The sequence below is a fragment of the Saimiri boliviensis genome, chromosome 5, assembly GCF_048565385.1.
Source record: "Saimiri boliviensis isolate mSaiBol1 chromosome 5, mSaiBol1.pri, whole genome shotgun sequence".
NCBI lineage: Eukaryota > Metazoa > Chordata > Mammalia > Primates > Cebidae > Saimiri > Saimiri boliviensis.
In genome coordinates, this window is record NC_133453.1 from 134,736,727 (window position 1) to 134,756,628 (window position 19,902).

Consider the following 19,902-nt stretch of genomic DNA (forward strand, 5'->3'; position numbering starts at 1 on the left):
AAATAATCCATCTTTTTCCCCACTTAAAACATCCCTCTTACCATATACTAAATCCCTGTAGTCCTGGGTCTGTTTCTGGACTCTCCTGTCTGTCTGACCCCCTTCAGGTCACACTGCGTGAGGTAATGGTGGCGCGAGAGTCCTCTGGGAATCTGGCAGGAGTGCCTTTTCCCCCTCAGCAGTCCACCCCCCAACTTATCATCATTCAGAGTGGTCTTAGTGTTCTCACACATTCACTCTCCCAAATGCACTTTACAACTGTCCAGTTCCAAAGTATCAATCTGACTGGAATTACACTGAATTTATCAGCTGATTTGGGGAAAACCAGTATGTTGACAGGAACACGATGTCAACTTACAGAATGCTCTGAACAGGTCTTCAGTTGATTCTCTTAGATTTTACAGTAGTCAGTTTTATTGTCTACAAATAACGATATTAGAATTATTCCTTATCTTCCTCATCTGCCTTGTTGCAGGAGTAGTGCCGGGACATTGCTGACAAATAGCATGCCCTTGGCTAGTTTCTGACTTTAATGGGAATGCCTGCGGCATTTGACCCTTTAGAATGCCAGTAACTGTTGGTTTCTGACACAAACCTTTATCTAGGTTAGGATGTTTCTTTCCAGAGTTAATTTACTAAGAGTTTTAATAAGGGATGGATTTAAAATCTTACCAAGTATCTTTTCAGCATCTATAGATGAACTGAAGCTGAAACGAAGGCTCCTGCACAGCCATACTGCCTCCTCACTTACTCTACATGCCCTAGTCCCTACATGCCAGGAACTGAATCCCTCTGCAGAGGGATAGACCAAAGGTGAAGTGTCAAGGCCTGCCTGCCAGGCATGGTGCTGAACGCCTTCTTAAGCTGCCCAAGCACATGGGCTCTTGGAAACTTTCCCTTCCAGAGAAAGTAGGACCAATCCCCACTGCCTGCCATAACAAGAGCTCTTGGGGACGGCGGCGTACACAGCATGGAAGCCAAAGAGGATTCAGGCAAGGCGGAGGACCCCATGCCCCTGCCACCATCCCACAAATCAATACACAGGCCACGTGCCCAGTTTGCCAGGGGTCTTGCTACCTGAAGTGACCTATGACCTCTAGCGAATCCTTCCTGCCACTCTGCAGCCTCTTAGCCAGGGCGTGCAGGACAGGCGGCACTTAAAGCAAAGCCATCACAGAAAGCAGCGAGGCCTTTGGACTCTTAGGAGAAACTGTGATTCCTTCTACTGCTCCACCCCACTGCTAACTCTGGGTCCCCATCCCTCTCCTTCCAGAGTCACTCAGACCCTGCTTATCACACCAGGACATGGAGTCTCTACATAACCATAGGATTCCCCTAGAGCCGGCTGTTGTCCACAGTGACCCTGATGCTGGGCTGTTACCCACATAGCCTCCCTTACCTCTTCTGTCTGCTTCCACTTCTCCTATATCCCCTTTTGGAAAAAAGATGGGTGTCTGAGCCTGTGCCCAGCTGGGTGTCCACTCACAACCCAAAGCAGAGCCTGGCACTGCCCACTCTGACCAAGGGCTTTCTCTCCCTAATCTCACTGGCATCTGCCCTATTTACCCATCACTGGGTTTGTGGGTTGCCCCCAAAACACAGCAGCAGCAATAAACAGAAAATGAGGGCAGAGCCCAGTCTGTCACAGTTGTGGGAGGCAGATCAGGACAGGATGCCCATGTGGCTTGTCCAACCATCTTCATGTTAAGAGGCAGTCAGTCCCTGTGAATGAACTTTCTCTTCAGGCCACAGGCAGCCCTAACCCAAGCGGAGGCGAAAGGTAGCGATCTCCATGGGCTCCAAATAGACGTCAGTGCTGTTAGATGGGGAGGCCAGAGGGTACAGTAATGTCAAGGAGGTTGGCTGCAGGAATACCACGTCCAGGCCATGGAAAAGGCTCCCCAGGGCTACCTGTGGAGAGTAGAGAAGGTGCAGGATTGTGCTGGCTGTTCCTACAGTTTGTTACCTCGTTACCTCTTTTTTTTTTTTTTTTTTGAGACGGAGTTTCGCTCTTGTTACCCAGGCTGGAGTGCAATGGCGCAATCTTGGCTCACCGCAACCTCCGCCTCCTGGGTTCAGGCAATTCTCCTGCCTCAGCCTCCTGAGTAGCTGGGATTACAGGCATGCGCCACCATACCCAGCTAATGTTTTTTTTTTGTATTTTTAGTAGAGACGGGGTTTCACCATGTTGACCAGGATGGTCTCGATATCTCGACCTCGTGATCCACCCGCCTCGGCCTCCCAAAGTGCTGGGATTACAGGCTTGAGCCACCGCGCCCGGCCCCTACCTCGTTACCTCTTTAAGAATCTCAGCTAGGTGTGGTGGCTCACACCTGTAATCCCAGCACTTTGGGAGGCCAAGGCCGGCTGATCACCGAAGATCAGGCATTTGAGAGTAGCCTGGCCAACATGGAGAAACCCCGTCTCTACTAAAAATACAAAAATTAGCTGGGCATGCTGGCAGGTGCCTGCAACCCCAGCTACTCGGGAGGCTGAAGCAGGAGGATTGCTTGAACCAGGAGGCGGGGGTTGCAGTGAGCTGAGATCGCGCCACTGCACTCCAGCTCTGGCCCCTCTCAGCAACACCATGCCTTCTTACATATGAGTGTATGTAAGAAGTTTATGTATCCAGTCTCACAGGCTTGCTAAGATCTGCTCACCCCTAAAGCCTGCCTACAGATCTCAGGGTAGGAACCGTTCCACTGAGCTGTGAGCTCTGTGAGAACAGTGACCATGTCTTGGTTCACTTCTGAAACCCTGGAGCCTAGCAGAGGACCTGGCACCAGGGGGGCATTTACCTGTGCCAGCTGATATGAGCTTAAAAAGTAACAACAGAATCGGTTCTGGTTTTCTATTTCTGGTGTTTTCCACTTTGCTTGCTAGAGGTCCCTGCTCAGGAAACAAAGCTTCTCAAGCCATCTGCCTTGTCTGGAACTTCACCAGACCTCGGGACCTCTGAAAAAGTCTCCACAGCTCCCCCTTCTCTTCAGAAAGCCCTGGAGTGACTCCCAGCCTGTCACTGAATCTCAGCCCAGTCTTACCAGGCTCCCGACTGTCATTCCCAGGTGCCATTTCCCCGCCCTGCTCACCTTGCCTTGGCTTGTGGTGCAGTTGAAGCCCAAGTTCTTGGCCTCCAGGCCGCAGTCAAAACCTTTGCGGTGTAAGATGAGTGCGGTCTCCGCCGAGGGCAGGGTGTCCTCCTAGATGACAGACAGTGCATGGGGAAGTGGGCACAGGCCTTTCAGAGCTGAGTGAGACAGTTCTGGCACAGGGAGGTGTGTGGGCAAGGAAAGGGCAGAACCTGGTACTAGAGGTTTGGTGCTGAGTGGGACACTCACCTCAGCCTGGAGTGTACGGAGGTTGAGCAGGTGGAAGTCACAGGGCAGTGAGGAAGACAGAGGATGAAATGAGCGCAGACCAGGGCCTGGGAGCTGCGTCCTGGCTACGGGCAAGGCGAGCGCTGGGGTGTTCAGGTACATGGAGGTCAGGTGGCTGAGGAGGGATGGGTAGCTGGTGGAGTGGCTATCGTGCACCTGCAAAATTCACCGAAGACGTTGGTGAAGCCAGGCTGAGGGGAGAGGATGAGGTAGGATAAAAACACACCCAGGTCAGTTCCTTTGAAAAGAGCTTTCCTGGCGTGCCTGGACTCAAGGGCGAGCCTGCCTCCAGGAGAGGGTCCTCTAACCCTTCGAGTGTGGACACTTCCCATCTCACCCAACTCACAGGGTATTTCACTACACTATTTCTTCTCTACTTTTTAGTTCCTTGCTAGCATAACACTATCATGAGCAACCCAGTCTCATCAGCCACGTCTCCCCTCACACACAGATCCACAGTGCAGGGAGGACGGCAGATAGGCAGACACAAGCCTCACCACGGAGCACGGGGCTCCAATCCACAGTGCTCTAGGGAATCCTGTGGCTTCAAGTGTGACACCACAACCACCATGCTAGCCGGGCTCCCAGGCCCAGCGCTGCCAGGGTTATGCCGGCAGGGCTACTCCTTAGCAGCTCACCTAGACATGAGACTCACAGGCCTGGGCTGAATATTCTGGACTTCTGATCCTGGCATTCCCCTCCTTCCAAGTGCCCAGCATCTCTCACTTCCCTCTGCACTCCCAGGTAATGCTAAAGCCTCTTCTGCCTCACCACAGCAGTGTCCTCAGAGCCACCCCCAACTTACTCAGCATGTCCTGCCTGAACAGCTGTCACTGGGAGACCTCCAGTCTGCCTCCCCACAGGCCCAACCTGCTCCCTACTACCATTTTGACATGCTGACAGCAGAGTGTTGAGAGTGTCCCTCCATGCTCAGCTCCTTCCTTAGCCTCCAGGATAAGGTCCAGACCCCTTAGCAGGCACTCAAGGGCTCTGCCGCCTGCCCTCATCTCCCCCAATGCTCTAGACCAGCACCGGCCAAGAGAACATTCTGCAAGAATGGAAATAGCTGACACTGCATGCTCTAATATGGCACTTGCCCACTTGTGGTCACTGAGTACTTGAAGTGTGGCCAGTAGGAATAAGAAAGCAATTTTTTACTTGATTTTGTTATCATTAAATAGCCACACAGGGCTACTGGCCACCATACTGACAGCATAGCTCCAGTCTGTCTAAGGAACTCACTGCTGTTCCCCGACTCGTCTCTTCTGCCTCCTACCCTACGCCTGGTTCACATGTTCAAATCACACCCCTATTCATCAACGCCACGCCTGGGTGACACCTCCTTGTCCTCCTTGGCCCACAATATTACCTTGCTCCTCAGGATCAGTGAGACAAGAGCCCTTTTCTACCTTGCATTTCTACATACACGGCTTCTCTGCCACCCCTACTCACGAATAAACACCTGGGAGAGTCAGCACTGTCTGCACTTCTAAGTCCCTCTGGGTCCTCACAGTAAAGCAGGTGCTCAGTATCTATCTGATGTGTGAGTGACTGAGCGGTGGCTCTGTCGCCTGGGCTCCGGCGCAGCTACGCCTGGCTCGCACTAGTTCCCCGCTCCCAGCGCTGACCCTTACCTCTAGGTTACCGCTCCTGCTGCTGTGAAAGATCAAGCCCCTAAACATGGCTGCCAGTTTGGAGAAAAAGTCAGGCTGGTGGGGCAAAGAAAGCCATGAGATGAGCAGGGTTGGAGCACAGGCTTAGAGAATGCTGGGGCAGGGCAGAGAAGGGTAGCACAGAGGAAAGTGGGAGACAAACATGAGGGGCACAGATGACAGGGCACGGCTAGGAGAGGAAGGTGCCAGGCAGCGTGAAATGGGACACAAAATGCCAGACTGCCTCCCCCACCCCAGGAATTCAGCCCTACTTTCTCTAGCCCTCGCCCTCCTCTAGCCCCAGGCTGGACACCCCCAGGCGACCCCCAGGGGCTAGCTAGACCTGGCCCCCTGGGCATCAGGCCCAGGTGTTACCTCGCTGCCCGCAGTGCGCCGCTCTAGTAGAAGGCGGAAACGGTTGCAGGTTCTCTTGTTGTCCTTGAGCCCTTGGCCTAGGCCCCTGTTGTCATCCTGCATCAGCCGCCGGTCCAAGATCACCTCCAGCTGGCCTGGGGAAGCAAACTGTTGAGTGTTGCCTGCCCCTACCCCCAAGCAGACACTGACCTTCGGAAGGAGAATCCCAGCCACAGGCCCAGAGGGAAAGGACAGAAGGTGACAGAAGGTGAGTCACTCAGGAGAGGTCATGGGTTCCCAGAGCTGGGAGGGAACCTGGCGAGGGGCTGATCCTGTGCCCTTATTTTGCAGATGAGGAAACACAGGCCCAGAAAGGGGCAGGCTGGCCCTGGCAGTTAACCCCCCATACTCTGGGACTCAGGAGTAGGGACCGGGCCCAGGGGCACAGGCAGGAAACCAAATCAGGATGGTTTACATACAATAAAATAAACCAGAAATGAAAAACTGAGATCAACAGCCATGGCTAGTGTTGCTGCATACTTCTGTAATCTGGGGCAGGTTTGCTCAGGTTGGGCAGGTTTTCTCATGACTAAAACACATGCTCTACTGCCCTTGTTCTACACTAGACAGCCAGACAGCTGCAGCAGGCCAGTCTTGGGCTTTGCCTGCTGACTGTCCATGTGTTAAAAGCAGGGCATGGAAAGGACACCCAGATGGCAAGTCAGGCAGAGGCTCATATTAAGTGTCATCTGGGGTTGCCCTGGGAAAAAGAGATGGCAGGTGACCACCACTGCTTTCTTTTCTAGAATATGCTTGGCGAATGGCTGTGTTGGGGACAGAGGCCCCAGTGTGTGCAGATGTTGGAGGTAGGTGCAGCTTTTCTTGTTTAAGATCTCAAAGGAGGGCCAGGCGCGGTGGCTCAAGCCTGTAATCCCAGCACTTTGGGAGGCCGAGGCGGGTGGATCACGAGGTCAAGAGATCGAGACCATCCTGGTCAACATGGTGAAACCCCGTCTCTACTAAAAATACAAAAAAGTAGCTGGGCATGGTGGCGCGTGCCTATAATCCCAGCTACTCAGGAGGCTGAGGCAGGAGAATTGCCTGAACCCAGGAGGCAGAGGTTGCGGTGAGCCAAGATCTTGCCATTGCACTCCAGCCTGGGTAACAAGAGCGAAACTCCGTCTCAAAAAAAAAAAAAAAAAAAAGATCTCAAAGGAACCCACATTCCACAGGGACAAACGGCCCTTATTCTCTCTTTCTTCTCTCCAGTCCTTACTAATGTGTGTAGTCACCCAGTCTTTTTACCCAGAACAATCAAAGAAAGATGTCTGAAAACCCTAAAACAGATCCCTTGTATAGAAGACAGGCATTTCTTCACACACATATCCCAGAGGGGTAGAGGAGAAAATCAGTCAGGGATGTTGAGCTGCAGTGAGGAGTCATGACATAGATGGACCTGGGGATCCTAGCAGAGAAGGGCACACTCCTCCCACGATCACCAGCCATCGGGTGACACACAGCCTTGACCCAGAGACAGATCTCAAGCATCTTGGATGCCACCAAGTGCAAACTGTTCATTTTGCCCTGAGGATATGGAGGCCATGCAGAGCCTGTCAGTGTGACTAGCCACCCGGGTGTGACTCCAGGCCAGTGCTCCCCATGCCTCTGTTTTGATTCTTAAGAACGCCATTCTTGGCCGGGTACAGTGGATCATGCCTGTAATCCCAGCACTTTGGGAGGCCAAGGTATGCAGATCACGAGGTCAAGAGATGGAGACCATCCTGGCCGACAAGGTGAAACCATGTCTCTATTAAAAATACAAAAATTAGCTGAATGTGGTGGTGTGCGCCTGTAGTCCCACCTAGAGGTTGGGAGGCTGAGGCAAGACAATCACTTGAACCAGGGAGGCAGAGGTTGCAGTGAGAGCCAAGATTGCGCCGCTGCATTCTAGCCTGGCAACAGATGGAGACTCCATCTCAAAAAAAAAAAAAAAAAAAAAAAGGCCGGGCGTGGTGGTTCATGCCTGTAATCCCAGCATTTTGGGAGGCCAAGGTGGGCAAATTATGAGGTCAGGAGTTCAAGACCAGCCTGCCTAACATGGCGAAACCCCGGCTCTACTAAAAATACAAAAATTAGCCAGGCATGGTGGAGGGTGCCTATAATCCCAGCTACTCAGGAGGCTGGGGCAGGGAGAATCGCTTGAATCCAGGAGGAGGAGGTTGCAGTGAGTCAAGATCATGCCATTGCTCTCCTGCCTGGGTGACAGAGTGAGACTCTGTCTCAAAAAAAAGAATGTCATTCTCTCTTTTAATGATCACTATTAGGAAAACCATAAGTATTTTTCTCATTTCCTTAATATTTCATCATAACACTGAGGGTACTTTACAAGCTGTCCCTACTCTCATCCCCACCCAGAAGAGGGTTGCAAACCTCAGCTGAGAACCACTATTTAATATCCTGATGCTTCTTGCCTTTTTTTTTTAGACTTTGTCTCGCTCTGTCACCAGGCTCTAGTGCAATGGTACAATTTTGGCTCACTGCAGCCTCCAACTCCTGGGCTTAAGCAATCCTCTCATCTCAGCCCCTTGAGTAGCTGAGGCACATGCCATCACATCTGGCTGATTTTTAAATTTTTTTTTAGGGCCTGGGTCTTGCTTTGTTGCCCAGGCTGCTCTCAAACTCCTGGCCTTCTGCCTTGGCCTCTCAAAGCGCTGGGATTACAGTAGTGAACCACTGTGCCTAGTCTTGCTTTTTGATAGTTTTTTTCTTTTTTTTGGCTCCAAGAGTCGTAACCCTGACAGTTCTTCAGGGGATCCAATAGGACACTCCACCCAGTTGCCTACACTGCTGCCTCCACCAGGAGACAGGGGGACAGCAGGTGCCTGCCTCCTGCGCAAGAGCTCTGAATGGCCTGCCCCCTCTCCAAGCCTGGAGGTGATACAGACCAGAAAGAGGCAAGGGAGGCCAACAGAGCAGGAAGACCTGGAGGGTGGGACAGGCTTCTTTTTGTCTGATACCTTCTGTAGAGCTCCTGGGCCCTACTCACCATCTTTGAGGCTAGCGACACCCAGGGCCTGGGCAGTGTGCAGAGTGAGGCGCTTCTGTGCATCCTGGATATAGGCCATGACTGGCATGGGGTAGAAGTTGGCCTGGAGGGGGAGCTTCTTCAGATACCGCCGGGGCTGCACCTGTAGGGGCAAGGCCAGCAGAGATCAAGGGAACCTGGGTACCATGTGGGCCCCAAGCGGTTCCAGCCTGGAGGAGTCCCTGATCATTCTCGCCTCTCATTCCTCTTTCTCCATCAGGACAGATCATCCCCCAAGGCCTGTGATATGGGCAAAAACACAGTCCAAGTTCTACTCTGTGGGGTCTCTAAGACCCAGACCCAGGAATCACCTGAAAGCCATTGAGGTCTGTGAAGAAGGTGCCCTGGCTGTTGATGTCTGTGTGGATGCGCAGGGCCAGCTCCTTGTTGATGTAGTCCCGGATGTCCACGAGGGATGACATGTCCAGAGACAGCCCCTCCACCCCTGGGCACAGGAACAAAGTGGGGGCATGGAGAGGTGTGAGGCTGAACTACAGCTGAGAGGCTGGGCTGGGGGGTTAGAGCTGAGCTGGGGAGAGGCTCTGTCCACCCTCCTGAGAAAGTCCCAGGGCACTTCTGGATGACTTTTTCTCCAAGAGAATGGAGCACCCCTGTCTCAAATGATACAGAACAGAGGTATGAACAGAGATGCAGCAGAAGGAAGAATGCACCACAGCTGTGGAGCCCATGCCTCCTACCAGACCTGTCCTTGTGTGCGGGGCTCACCTGGCAGATTGTAAAGCCGGACCACCTGGTGAACATGCTCATAGTATGCAACCACCTCTGAGAAGAAAGGGCCTTCAGTGACACGCAGCACGGGGGGCTCCTTGGGGATGTAGGGCTGCGGAAAGAGCAGATTGCTGTTGAATCTGCGGCACAGAGGGCAAAGGGGGACGGTGCCAGCCCAGACTTGGGCAAGAGAGCACCTATTCCCAGATATCCGTAGGCTGAACAGCAAAGACAAGGCCCCCGGCAGGCAGTAATAAACCTGTGGGAAGGCCTGTGCCCCTCCTGCCCTCCCTGCTACTGAGATCTCCTGGGGCCTACCAGGTTTCTCAAGGCATCTTTAGGGTACCTTGGCCTCGCCATCAGGTAGGAAGAGGTAGGCTCCACTCTTGTCTTTGGACGTACGGGTGCCATAGACAAGGAACTCCATGTCCACCTGCTGCTCCTGCTCCTCATCCACCCTTCGGATGCTCTGCCGAAAAACATAGCCCTGACCCCTGGCCCCACACCAGCATGTCAGGCCTGCCTCCTGGAAGGACGTGACTAGCTTCCCCAAGGAGCCACGCCCAACTTCCCCATGCTGTCAACCTGGAGCTGAGATGGCCCAGGCTCAGGTCCACTGTGGGTCGGGTGGCAGCGTGCTCACGGGGCTGGGAGGCAGCTCTGCACAATGCCACCACCACACATGCCCTACTCTGGCCCTAGCCCTTCTCCGCCACCCTGGCCCTTTACCTTGAGGAGCCCAGTAAGGCCTGAGAACCAGACCTGCATGTAGCGGTTGCTGAGGGCGAAGTCACTGGCGCCAGAGTCAATGATGCGGAGAGGGAACACTTCGTGCCTGCTGACGGACAGCTGCCGGCCGTGCAGGTAGAGGCGCACAGAGGAGGGCAGCGTACGGTGACCGTCCAGGCCCAGCTGCAGCTGCAGCACGCCCAGACCCAGGGCTGGCAGGCAGACAGGCACAGACACCTGTGGGCATAGGAGGGGTGAGAAAGCGGGGGCACAGCATTCACCACAGGGGTGCTGGAGCATTCACTTACTAACAGAGGCCTGAGCAAGTCCCTGTACCTGCTGGGGCCTCCGCCCCTCCTCCAACGTGGAGGTGACATGATTTGCACTTTCCTTCTCATCAGACTTTATAATTCTCAAGTGATATTTGAAAAAGCATGAAGTGGTAACCCCACATTAAGCTTTCAATAAATACTGAATGACTGAGTGATAGGGCATTGTAACTGCTACTTTAACCATTACTATTACCATATCAACCTTCCCCTTCCTTTCAAGGACAGACTCAAATCCCAAGAGTGCCTGTCTGCGGGGCAACCCCTCCTCCCTAGGACACCTGTCCCCAGCCTGGGGAGGAGGCAGGGCCCCAAACAGGAGGTTCAGAGGCTGGTACCACTGGGCAGGGAGGGGCCCACCTGCCGAGCCCTTGCCTCACCTGGTAGACGTCAGGGACCACCTCGGTGGCAGAGCTCCAGTGTGCGCTGATCTGCACGGCCAGGGGCTGGCCCTCCTCTGAAAGAACGCGCACACGGGGCGAGTTGACCAGCAGGGACACCACACTGAACCGCTCCTGTTCCAGCGGGTTGAATAGCACCACAAACCTGTGCGTAGAAGATAGGATGACGCAGGAGGCTGTGGCTCCAAGCCAGGGCAAGTGCCCTGCAGTGGCTCAGAAAGTGTGGGCCCAGAGGGGCCTCAGAGCCAGGAATTGGCTCTGCCTCTCTGCACCTGGTGTGGTCCAGCTTACCTGGGTGAGGAATCCAGCTGGATTACTGTGCGCTCTGGTAGGGCATCGTGACTTAAGCGAGTGTCATCCTGGAATTCAGTGGGCCGGAAGGGAAGAACCATCATGGGCTCGGCCTCCTCCCACCCCGCCTCTCCTGAGTATGGACCAGCAGCTGCACTGGACACAGAACTCATCGGATGGGGAGGAAGAAAGAGGAGCAGCACCCTCGTCCAGCAGCTCTTGGGAGGAACTGCATAAACTGGAGGGTTCCCATGCAGACCCAGGAAGGGCTCACCACTTGAAGGAAGGGCGCCTCCGGGTCAAAGTGGTAGGTCTCCTTGTCCCTCAGCACCAGATAGTGAGCTGCATGAATGATGACCTGCTTCAGGTTGACAAGGGAGCGCAGAAGCCTGTGGGTGGCACAGGAGAGGAAAGGAGAAAAGATGAGCTCGGTGAAGCTGTCTGCCTTGTCAGCAAGACAAGCCCCAGGCCGGCCTACCCCCTCAACACCCAACGTCCTTTCTCTGGGACAGTGGGTGGGGTAACTGACGAGGGAGAAGAGAAGGCTCCCACCTGACCCCATAGTCCACCACCACAGCCTCCTTCGCAGTGCCAGTGATGGCGTCGTGATGCTGGAAGAGCCCCAGTGTGCGCCGAGCTTCTGTCAGGAGGGTGAAGTCAGAGAGCGGGTACCGGCCAGCCAAGCCAGAGTGGCGTGTGTGAGCTGCAGCCAGGCTGTAGAGAACCTCTGCCCCCCTGCCCAGAGAGAGAAGTTAGCTGCCAGCCTGCACCACTCCCCAGGGCCCACCCATGTTCTGCAAATCCATCCATTCCCTTCTGAGCTGATCGAGCCCCTCCTTAAACCCCAAAGACTGACTCTACCCTCTCTAGCCTGGAAGCGGGGACAGGGTCTCACCGCAGGTGGGCTTCCAGGACTCGGTCTAAGCTCTTGTAGAAGGGCCGGGAAGTGTAATAGCCTGTCCAGTAATGATCCTCCCGGTCCGCATAGGAGAAGAAATCCCCGCTCAGCACAGGAAACCCTGGAGGCCGGGCCCCTGGCTCCACCCCTGTCCTCTTGTACAGGGCGTCAAAATAGTCTGAAAGCGTGCCGAACTGGGCCTGTGGGAACCCCAAAAACCCACTCCCATCAGTTCTAGAGCCTCCTGGAAATTGGCCACAGTGCTGCAGTCGGGGGTGAGGCAGGGGCTCTGGGCTCGAAGCAGGAACTGTACATCCTGCCATTCTGGATCTGACAGAAGTGAGGGAGCCTGGGATTGAATTCTGACATAAAAGGGTACCTTGCCCAAGAACTGGGAGGGAACCCCTGCTTTGGAGTTGGGAACCCAGAACACGGATTCTCATAGGAAAGGGTGGGCTGCAGCACTGCGAAGCCCCCTCCCCAGCCAAGTGCCCCTCACACCTGCACATGGAGGTCAGGCCTGCTGTTGAAGAAGTCAAAGAGCCGCTGGTAATTGAAGAACTGGGCATCCCACTCCTGGGGCTTGTCATATCGGAAGTCATCTCCCAGAGGCACCAGGAGGACGTTGCTTCGGAACAGCCGAGACTTCTTCCGGTATTGGTCCAGGAGCAGGGCTGCCCTGAGGCAGGAAAAAAACACGGGCCCAACGTGAAGTCTCAGCAGGAAAAGAGTGCCACGCACAGCCATCCCTACAGCAAGCTGCTCAAAGACATCCCGTCTGTTAAGGAGTGATTCAGCACAGACGGACACCTCCTGGGACAGGAACCCGAGTCCCAGGGGAATCCAGTGTTCTCTGGACAGTTCTGACAGTCAGCATGTTCTATTTTATGTTAGGCTGTTGAGATCTTTTGGGATCCTGGTTCTGACACTCCCGCCTCATTCTGACCACCAGTTAGCGATGCAGCACCAGCGTTAAGAGTCTGGATCCCGGAGCCACATCACTCTAGCTGAGCGACTGTGGGCAAAAACTTCTCTGAGCCTCCATTTCTGGCAAAGTAAGGATAACATCAGTAGGTACCCATATGTTATAAGAATGAAAATAGATTGAATGGGCTGAGCATGGTGGCTCAAGCCTGTAATCCCAGCACTTTGGGAGGCCAATGCAGGCAGATCATCTGAGGTTAGTAGCTTAAGACCAATCTGGCCAACAGTGAAACTAAAAATACAAAATACACCTGTCTCTACTAAAAATACAAAAATTAACCAGGTGTGGTGGCACACACCTGTAATTCCAAGTACTCAGGAGGCTGAGGCAGGGGAATCACTTGAACCCAGGAGGTGGAGGTTGTGGTGAGCCGAGATCGCACCACTGCACTCCAGCCTGGGTGACAGAGACTTTGTCTCAAAAAAAAAAAAAAAAATTAAATTAAATGAATTGAATGAATGCTTATTACACACTTAGAATAGTGCCTCGTACATAATAGGAACTATATATAAACACTTATTTTCTTTTCATCGAAATTATTGACAAAATCACTTAGAAAAAGAGCCCTGTGGCACACCAGCAGAAGCTCCTCCTGCTTTAATTGGCATGTTATAAATATCACAGTCCAAAGAGTCAACTAATCTACTTAGTGGCGCTGGCCCAGCGTGTACTTTTCTACTTTGTTCTCATGAGAGGATTCCTCAAATACCACTTTCCCCTACCTTAGCAGTTTAGTAAGCCTTTCAAAGGAGAACCTGGTTACCTTTCATGGCCTGTTCTTGTAAACCTAGGCCAGCCTCACTGATCGCAACTGCTGTTTAAGAAACATCATGCCTTCATAGCCCTAGATTCTTGCCTGGAATCAGCATTCAGACTTCTGGAAACAAAAGACCACTTTCTTTCCTTTTGGTCACGTTTCAACTGCTGGACATTATGGAGAAATCAGAGCATTGCAACACAGAAACCAGTCCAACTTGTTATATTCTTAAGGTTTTGTCTAAATTGCTGTTTGTGTCAACTCTTAACTAATACTTTCCCCCGAGGCCTGAATTCAGCAAGAGTGACATCCTTAGGGGTCCCTACATCCTCTCAAAGGGGACAGGTCTGTTTTCTCAGACACTGGAGGCTGTCTCGTGGGACTGAATGTGGATCTGAATGGATTCTCGTAGTTGACTTAAAGCCCAGTCAGAACACTGGCACTAAGTGAATGTGCGTGAGCCCAAAGTCTGTAAGATCCAACAGCTCACCTGGGAATCATTCACCTCGAAGTTGTCAGCTGGCCCTGGCAGTTTGTTAGGGCACCAGAAAGTACTCATGTGAGAAAATGAAAGCATTCTGTGAAAGGTGGTTGCTGGAGCCATTCCAGTTTCAGGAGACTTGGTAAGGAGCTGCTGATGCAGATGAGGCAGGCCTCAACTCGCCACCTGAGCCCACCCTCCATGCCGCACAGCCCACACCAGAGCTAGGCCTCCTGACTCCTCTGTGAAGCCAAAGGGCTGGAAGCAGATACCTCTCTGCCACGTTGGCCTCTGTGATGGCCCGCGGTGGCACCTTCCAAGGGCAGTTGATGCGCCCACCGGGCAGGCGTTTAAAATCAAATTGGCAGCAGATCTTGGGATCCGGGCCACAGGTGTGGGGTACGTCATAGCTGTAGAAGGGCATCATGTGACAGAAGATGTCTGTGCTGGAGTCCGAGTCTGCAGAAGACATACCATGTAGTCACCGCCAACAGCCAGCCTCTGGACGTCAGGAGGGCAAGGATCTGCTAGGGCTAAAGGCAGCCCTCATAGAACATGAGGCTGTAACTGGACCTAGGGCCAGAGGGAGTATGTAGTCCAGAGGAAAGACACGGAGGGTTCCTTGATGGGACGGGCACACAGGGCAAGCTGAAGCCCTTGGGACAGAAGGCCCTGCAGAGGCCAGAGGTCAGTGTGACCCTCCCCTAACCAGAGGGTGGGACCATTTCTGGCAGTTCACACCAGTGACTGCTGGTCTGCTCTGAAGGACAGTGGGGGTCTTAGTTCTGATAGCCCTGCTCTTCCCCAGTAAAGACTATGTTGCGGTGACCCCCTCTACCCTACCTGGCCTTACCCCATGTCTGCCTCCACATGAACTCTAGGCTGTGGGTGGCAGCAAAGTGCTTCTTGATGGCATAGTGCACTCTCTGAATCAGCATGCTGGTGAGGTTGGCACGGCGCAACAGGTAAGGCATGGTGGAGCTGTATCCAAAGGGGTCCACTGCCCAGCCAGAGCGGGGGGTTGCACCTGGGTAGGGCATGGAAGCCAGAGAGGACCTCAGGGCCTTGCCCTCTTGGCCTCCCAGGTGCTGGACTCCAGCTCATGTCTTGGTTGTCAGTGGACAGATGACATCATACCAGGCCCACAGGGTGGAATCTGCCCAGAAAGGAACCACCCCTGCTATAGCACTGTGGGCCCAGCCCGGGGGTCAGACCCCCATGCCTACGCCTGGACTTACCGAGATTTCTCTCCAGCCACTGGTGTCCTTCGATGAGCTGGTCAATCAATGCAAAGTAGTGGGAGTTGGCCTCATCCGGCATCACCCAGCCTCCTGTCGCAATCTCCAGCTGCCCATTTCCCACCAGCCTATAGTTGAAGACTCACACTCAGGATAGAGTAGAACACTCTGCCTAGTCCTGCCAACCAGATGTCAGGGCCTGTGTGCACGGGCCTCACGGAACCAGTTCTCCCAAGTTCACAACCAAGAGAACACACACTCGCCCTCCTTTCCCTGCAGCCAATCTCACGCTGTCCTGGCCCTGCTTATCTCGGGACCTCTATCTGTTCTTGCCTTCTTCCCACCATCACTCATCTCTGCCACAGCTCCCTGGGCTTCTCCCTGCCACCTTGGCACCCACAACTTAATGTAAGACCTGTCCACCCAGCCTAGGGCTTGAAGAAGGCCCTTCCAGCCTCCCTGCCTGGTACTGGCCTTCGGACTGCAGCCCTCTTCTGGGCATTGATGTTGTCCCACCACTTGGCGAAGAAGGAGACCTCTGCCCAGAGGAAGCGCCGCCGAGGGTCTTCCTGAAGCTTAGACACCATGCTGTTGAGGATGTGCTGGGTCTGCTCTGTGTAGTACTTGTCAAAGGTCTTGATCCAGCCTGGGGAGCCAATGTACGGTCCCCTGAGGATGCTACCATCTTCTTTGACGTCCCTCCCTTGCACTGGCCATCAGAAATCCTACTCCAACTCCAGCTCCCAGGAGTCTGCAGGGTCCTCACCTGGGTCATTGTGAGAGTGGGGCACCACGAACACCTGCAGGTCTTCAGCATCCCAGTCGTGTGGGTCATAGGAGATGTCGAAGCCTTGCTTCCACACGCCACCATCCACGTTGTCAAATGGCAACTCCTCCGACACAGTGAGCATCTGCCAGAGGGGAGGCAGCTCAGTGTCCCATTTATTGCTGCAGGTCCCCACCGGCTCTGAACCTTACCTGCAACTCTGGCTTCTGGCCCCGGCCCCGCAAAGCAAACTGGCAGTCCTGAGGGGAGATGGAGAAGAAGCTGGGCCGGGGCTCTGGCGGCACCACCCAGGAGCCATTGACTGTGTAGTAGGGCAGCAGGGCGGGCGGGCCCTCTGCATTGGCTGTGAGCTCCAGCACGGAGTCCTTGATGTGGCTAATAATCTCATGGTTCTCCTCCAAAAGCTGTTCCAGCTGCTCAATTCGGTTCTGCAGCACAGAAATTTGGCTCTGCCAAAAAACCAGAAAGCAATCACCCACAGCTCCCTATGCCACAGGGAGGGTCTCTGCTTGGGGTCCGCCACCTGAGGCCCGACTACAATTCTTCCCTTATCTGTTGAGGCCAGACCATGGACCTACAGGGACAGATGATGCCGTTCAGATCAAGGGAGGTATGCACAGCACCACTGAGAACTACACTCCACCTGGGCTGGGAGAACCATCACTCTAGCTCAGGGATGGCAAAGATTTCATTTCACATACCTAGTCTCAGCAATTGGTGTTGCCTGTGCTGAGAAGGATTTCATCAGGGCTTAATGGCAAAGAATGCTATAATCAATTAGCAATGTGTGCCAAGAACTCAGGAGGGGCCGGGCACAGTGGCTCACGCCTACAATCCCAGCACTTTAGGAGGCCAAGGTGAGTGGATCACCTGAGGTCAGGAGTTCAAGACTGCCCTGACCAACACAGTGAAACCTCGTCTCTACTGAAAATACAAAAAAGAGCTGGGCATGGTGGCAGGTGCCTATAGTCCCAGCTAAGCTACTCAGGAGGCTGAGGCAGGAGAATCGCTTGAACCCAGGAGGCGGAGGTTGCAGTGAGCCAAGATCGCACCACTGCACTCCAGCCTGGGAGAAAGAGAGAAATGGAAAGAAAGAAAAGAAAAAGAATTCAGGAGAACAGAGCAACAATATTCATTGCCTTTTTTGTTTTCTTCCTTCATTCTTCTATTTTTAAGAGATGGGGTTTCACCATATTGGCCAGGCTGGTCTCGAACTCCTGACCTCGTGATCTGCCCACCTCAGCCTCCCAAAGTGCTGGGATTACAGGTGTGAGCCACCGTGCCCGGCCTTCTTCCTTCCTTCTTTTTGCCATCACTGTTTTTAGCTGAGAGTTTCTACCAAACCTGACTGTTAGGAAGGAAGGTTCCTGTCCTGTACTGACATTATCCTCCAGCCAGGGACCATACCCCGAGCCCAGGTGACTTGTATACAAAGAAATCAGCAACCAGGCATGACTCACCCGGGGGAAATTCCCACCATTCTGGTGTCGGGTGGGATCGTGCTGCACTCGGTCCAGCATGAGGTAGAGCGAGAAGACTGCCACACAGAAGATGGCAGCCCCACACACTGTCACCTGCTTCTTCAGCTTCATACTGGCCTCCACACACACCTGGAAGGAAGGACACCATCTGTAGCTCCAGTATGCAAAATCCCCTTGGCAGTCTTTCCACCAAATGCCCCAGTGAGTTCCTGAGGGCTGTTCCCAAGGAACACCCATTCACCTGGCTCCAATAAAAAAGCCAGCTTTGGGCTGGGTGCAGTGGCTCATGCCCATAATCCCAGCACTTTGGGAGGCCAAGGCAGGTGGATCATGAGGCCAGGAGCTCAAGACCAGCCTGACTGACATGGTGAAACCCCATCTCTACTAATAAAAAAAAAAAATTAACCAGGCATGGTAGTGGATGCCTGTGATCACAGCTACTCAGGAGGATGAGGAAGGAGAATCGTTTGAACCAGGGAGGTAAAGGTTGTAGTGAGCCAAGATTGGGCCATTGCACTCCAGCCTGGGCGACAGGGGGAGACTCTGTCCCTCCCCCCAAAAAAGCCATCTTTGAAGTGCCAAAACCCAACGCTAGTTGGGGATCCTGACTCCGCCTTGATTTTACCGTCTTTGATGAAACTCAGAGCACAGGTAGTACTGAGCTGGCCCCACCTGGTCCTGGTAGCAGCTCTGCCCCTAGGGTGGAGAGGATGCTCGCCCTTGGCTGGTGCTATGAAAAATGGGCCCAGGATGAGAGTCCCAGCTCTGACTGGCGTTCACCACACAAGCTCCAGGTGACAAGAGCTTCCCTGCCTAGATAGGAGGGGCCTGCTCAGGTTCCTCGGTCATGGGCTCCTAGTTTCAGGTGAATAAGCTGGTCTCTATTTTGTTTGATTTAAAGGTTTAGCCAGAACCCAGAGACTGATAGGTTAAGTCTTTCTCAGTGCCCTTCTGGGTCAGAATGGCACTCACCAGAAACAGTGCCTGGCACAGATCCTCCCTGAGTCAGAAACACAGAATGAATTTATTTCTAATAAAGATGAAAGATGCTTGTGTTTCTAGCATAAAGCGAGCCCTACGTGTTCTCCCTCTTCCTGTGCCGATTCCTGCAGCGGGAAACTTCCAGCCGCGGTTTGCAGAGCACTTAGGGGACTTTGGAAAGCCTGCAGTGATGCTAAAGGTCCCCTGGGTAGGGAAGGGCCGGCCCGGCTGCGAGGCAACTTAAGCCCCGTGCCCCGCGCCGCCGCCGCCCTGGGGCCCCGCTTGCCTGCTCCAGAGGGAGGGAGGGCGCTAACAGCTGAGCCCAGCGTGGGCTGGACCGCGCTCCGGAGTCCGCTCCGCGGGCCCTGAGGCCGAGGAGCTCTGTCGCCTCTGCGTTGTGCCCTACTTAGCGCGATCTGATTCTACTCAGGAGCCTCCGGGCAATATTTTTAGCCTTTGGAGACTTGGGTCCAGGCCAAGGTGGGTGGAGCTGGGGAGAGAGCTGGATCACTGAGGGCAGGCACCTGCCGCCAGCTCTCCCTACCCACCCGTCCCGACTCCGTCGGTCCCGGGGACCGCAGAGATAGGCGCCCGGTCCGGGCCTCAGGCAGCCCGGCGCCCCCTCTCGGCCCCTCTGACGCCGCAGCGCCGCTCACCCTCCCGCCGCCCTCCCCCGGCGCACACGGCCCGTTACCGTCAACGCCCGGCCTCCGAGCAGCTCAAGGCCCCGTCTGCCGACCTGCCGGCCCTCACTTGCCAGGGGGCAGCGGCCCGCGCGCAGGCAGCGACGCAAGCGGAGGCAGGTGCCCGCCCACCCGTCGCCCCCGGTTCCGAGCGCCGCAGCCGCTCTCCGGCTGGGCTCAGGGCCGCCGGCGCGCTGCGCTGCGCCCGCCCCGCGCGGGTCCGCCAGACCCTGAGGCCGCCGGACCCACCAGCACGCGGGGCGGGGACAGCCGCGCCGCCCACCCCGGTCTGCGTACGCCCTGCGGAGCCGACAGAAGATCCGGCCGCCGCGGTCCCCCGCCCGGCGCCTCCCGGGCCCGCTCCGCGGAACCGCAGTGCGCAGGCGCAGCAGGCCGGGTCCCGGAGCGCGACGGAACCTCAGGAGGGCGCGCAACTGGATGTTTTCGGAATCCTGCTTGAGGAGGCACCTCGTCCCGCAGCGACCAAAGCGCCAGCCTCCGCCTCGGCGGCCAACAGCGGGGTGCGTTTACCGCGGCCTCGCCTTGCCTAGCCCCGACAGCCGTAGGTTTCTGTCGTGGCGCCTCTCGGGCAACGGGGGTGCTGCCTTCTGCTGATACAGCGCGGCCCTTTCCTCTCTGTGCCTGCTCCCTGCTCTGTTTCCTG

General features: G+C 54.7%; 1 protein-coding gene across 3 annotated transcripts; it reads right to left on the bottom strand.

Moving 5' to 3' along the window:
- Positions 1 to 386: 386 nt before the first annotated feature.
- Positions 387 to 19,619, bottom strand: MAN2A2 (mannosidase alpha class 2A member 2). Of its 3 annotated transcripts, none has more exons than XM_039479884.2 (24): positions 19,250 to 19,619; positions 17,554 to 17,703; positions 16,285 to 16,542; positions 16,073 to 16,217; positions 15,781 to 15,952; positions 15,307 to 15,434; positions 14,922 to 15,095; positions 14,341 to 14,527; positions 12,347 to 12,524; positions 11,843 to 12,045; positions 11,500 to 11,682; positions 11,222 to 11,336; positions 10,948 to 11,015; positions 10,636 to 10,801; positions 9,960 to 10,163; positions 9,544 to 9,666; positions 9,195 to 9,309; positions 8,780 to 8,913; positions 8,430 to 8,571; positions 5,405 to 5,538; positions 5,012 to 5,086; positions 3,339 to 3,533; positions 3,090 to 3,200; positions 387 to 1,911 (listed from the first exon to the last, which is right to left on the bottom strand). In XM_039479884.2, exons 2-24 carry the CDS (start codon positions 17,683 to 17,685, stop codon positions 1,759 to 1,761), a joined length of 3,495 nt encoding a protein of 1,164 aa, XP_039335818.1. In that variant the 5' UTR covers positions 17,686 to 17,703; positions 19,250 to 19,619; the 3' UTR covers positions 387 to 1,758. The 3 variants fall into 3 exon arrangements, with proteins under 3 accessions (XP_039335818.1, XP_039335817.1, XP_010347892.1); XM_039479883.2 differs by having other exon boundaries at positions 9,927 to 10,163; XM_010349590.3 differs by lacking the exon at positions 5,012 to 5,086 and having other exon boundaries at positions 9,927 to 10,163.
- Positions 19,620 to 19,902: the final 283 nt, after the last annotated feature.

Coding starts and splice junctions, on each gene's coding strand:
- MAN2A2 (XM_039479883.2), bottom strand. CDS start 17,685: ATGAAGCTGAAGAAGCAGGTGACAGTGTGTGGGGCTGCCATCTTCTGT. Junction 10,164..10,635: donor TGGTCCCTGACGTCTACCAG/GTGAGGCAAGGG, acceptor CTATGCCCACAG/GTGTCTGTGCCTGTCTGCCT. Junction 5,087..5,404: donor GGCGCACTGCGGGCAGCGAG/GTAACACCTGGG, acceptor TTGCCCCACCAG/CCTGACTTTTTCTCCAAACT.